We start from the raw sequence: 1269 nt of genomic DNA, 5'->3' as shown, positions 1-1269 counted from the left end.
AGCCCAATAGGCTCAGGAACCTGTACACCAGTTGATTGACAGTTGAGAGGCGGGACCAAAGAGCAAGAGTCAACCCCCGCAAGCACAACTAGGTGAGTACACACACACCTACACACACACACACCCATACACACACACACACACCCACAACACACTCACCCACCCACACACACACACACACACACACACACACACACACACACACACACCCTTCTCTCCATAACCGTAAAGTCGTCACCAAACTACGCAACTTGACAAAGAATAAATCGCGATAAAAATGGTTTAAACGCAAACTTGACACACTTTTGAACTTAAAATTTTCTTTAAAGTGGGGTCCACTACTAAACAAAAATGTTGGCTTTAAGTTTGGAGAGTTTTCCCCCCTAACAACTTTTGATGTGTGAGTTGAGGTTGTGGCTCTCACTCGCTCTCTGGTGATGAGTCACGGTCACTCACGCTCTCTGGTGATGAGTCACGGTCACTCACGCTCTCTGGTGATGAGTCACGGTCACTCACGCTCTCTGGTGATGAGTCACGGTCACTCACGCTCTCTGGTGATGAGTCATGGTCACTCACGCTCTCTGGTGATGAGTCATGGTCACTCACGCTCTCTGGTGATGAGTCACGGTCACTCACGCTCTCTGGTGATGAGTCACGGTCACTCACGCTCTCTGGTGATGAGTCACGGTCACTCACGCTCTCTGGTGATGAGTCACGGTCACTCACGCTCTCTGGTGATGAGTCACGGTCACTCACGCTCTCTGGTGATGAGTCACGGTCACTCACGCTCTCTGGTGATGAGTCACGGTCACTCACGCTCTCTGGTGATGAGTCACGGTCACTCACGCTCTCTGGTGATGAGTCACGGTCACTCACGCTCTCTGGTGATGAGTCACGGTCACTCACGCTCTCTGGTGATGAGTCATGGTCACTCACGGACCCTGGTGATGACTCATGAACCCTGGTGATGAGTCATGGTCACTCACAGACTCTGGTGATGAGTCATGGTCACTCACGGACCCTGGTGATGAGTCATGGTCACTCACAGACTCTGGTGATGAGTCATGGTCACTCACAGACCCTGGTGATGTGTAAAGTCACCCACTGACCCTAGTGATGAGTCATACTAGTAATACAAGCAAAGGAAGAAACAGCATCACAATGGGAGTCCGAGTTAGGTAACATAGGGGACATCAACCTAGCAGTACAATCTTTTCTTCAAACAACTCTTAGCCTTTATAACACCCACTGTCCTATGCTTACAAAACA

General features: G+C 50.0%; 1 protein-coding gene across 1 annotated transcript; it reads right to left on the bottom strand.

Moving 5' to 3' along the window:
* Positions 1-420: 420 nt before the first annotated feature.
* Positions 421-1066, bottom strand: LOC138354394 (clumping factor B-like). The gene is made up of 2 exons (XM_069308578.1): positions 1047-1066; positions 421-961 (listed from the first exon to the last, which is right to left on the bottom strand). Exons 1-2 carry the CDS (start codon positions 1064-1066, stop codon positions 421-423), a joined length of 561 nt encoding a protein of 186 aa, XP_069164679.1.
* Positions 1067-1269: the final 203 nt, after the last annotated feature.

Source organism: Procambarus clarkii, chromosome 62 (genome assembly GCF_040958095.1).
Source record: "Procambarus clarkii isolate CNS0578487 chromosome 62, FALCON_Pclarkii_2.0, whole genome shotgun sequence".
In the NCBI taxonomy this organism is placed as follows: Eukaryota; Metazoa; Arthropoda; class Malacostraca; order Decapoda; family Cambaridae; genus Procambarus; species Procambarus clarkii.
Note: the sequence above shows the minus strand (reverse complement) of the source record. Positions and strands in the feature narration are given on the sequence as shown.

Bases quoted from the DNA above. Each gene is read 5' to 3' on its own strand.
- LOC138354394 (XM_069308578.1), bottom strand. From the start codon at position 1,066: ATGACTCATCACCAGAGTCT. The intron at 962-1,046 runs GTGAGTGACCAT...ACTCATCACCAG, and splicing joins ATGACTCATCACCAGAGTCT to GGTTCATGAGTCATCACCAG.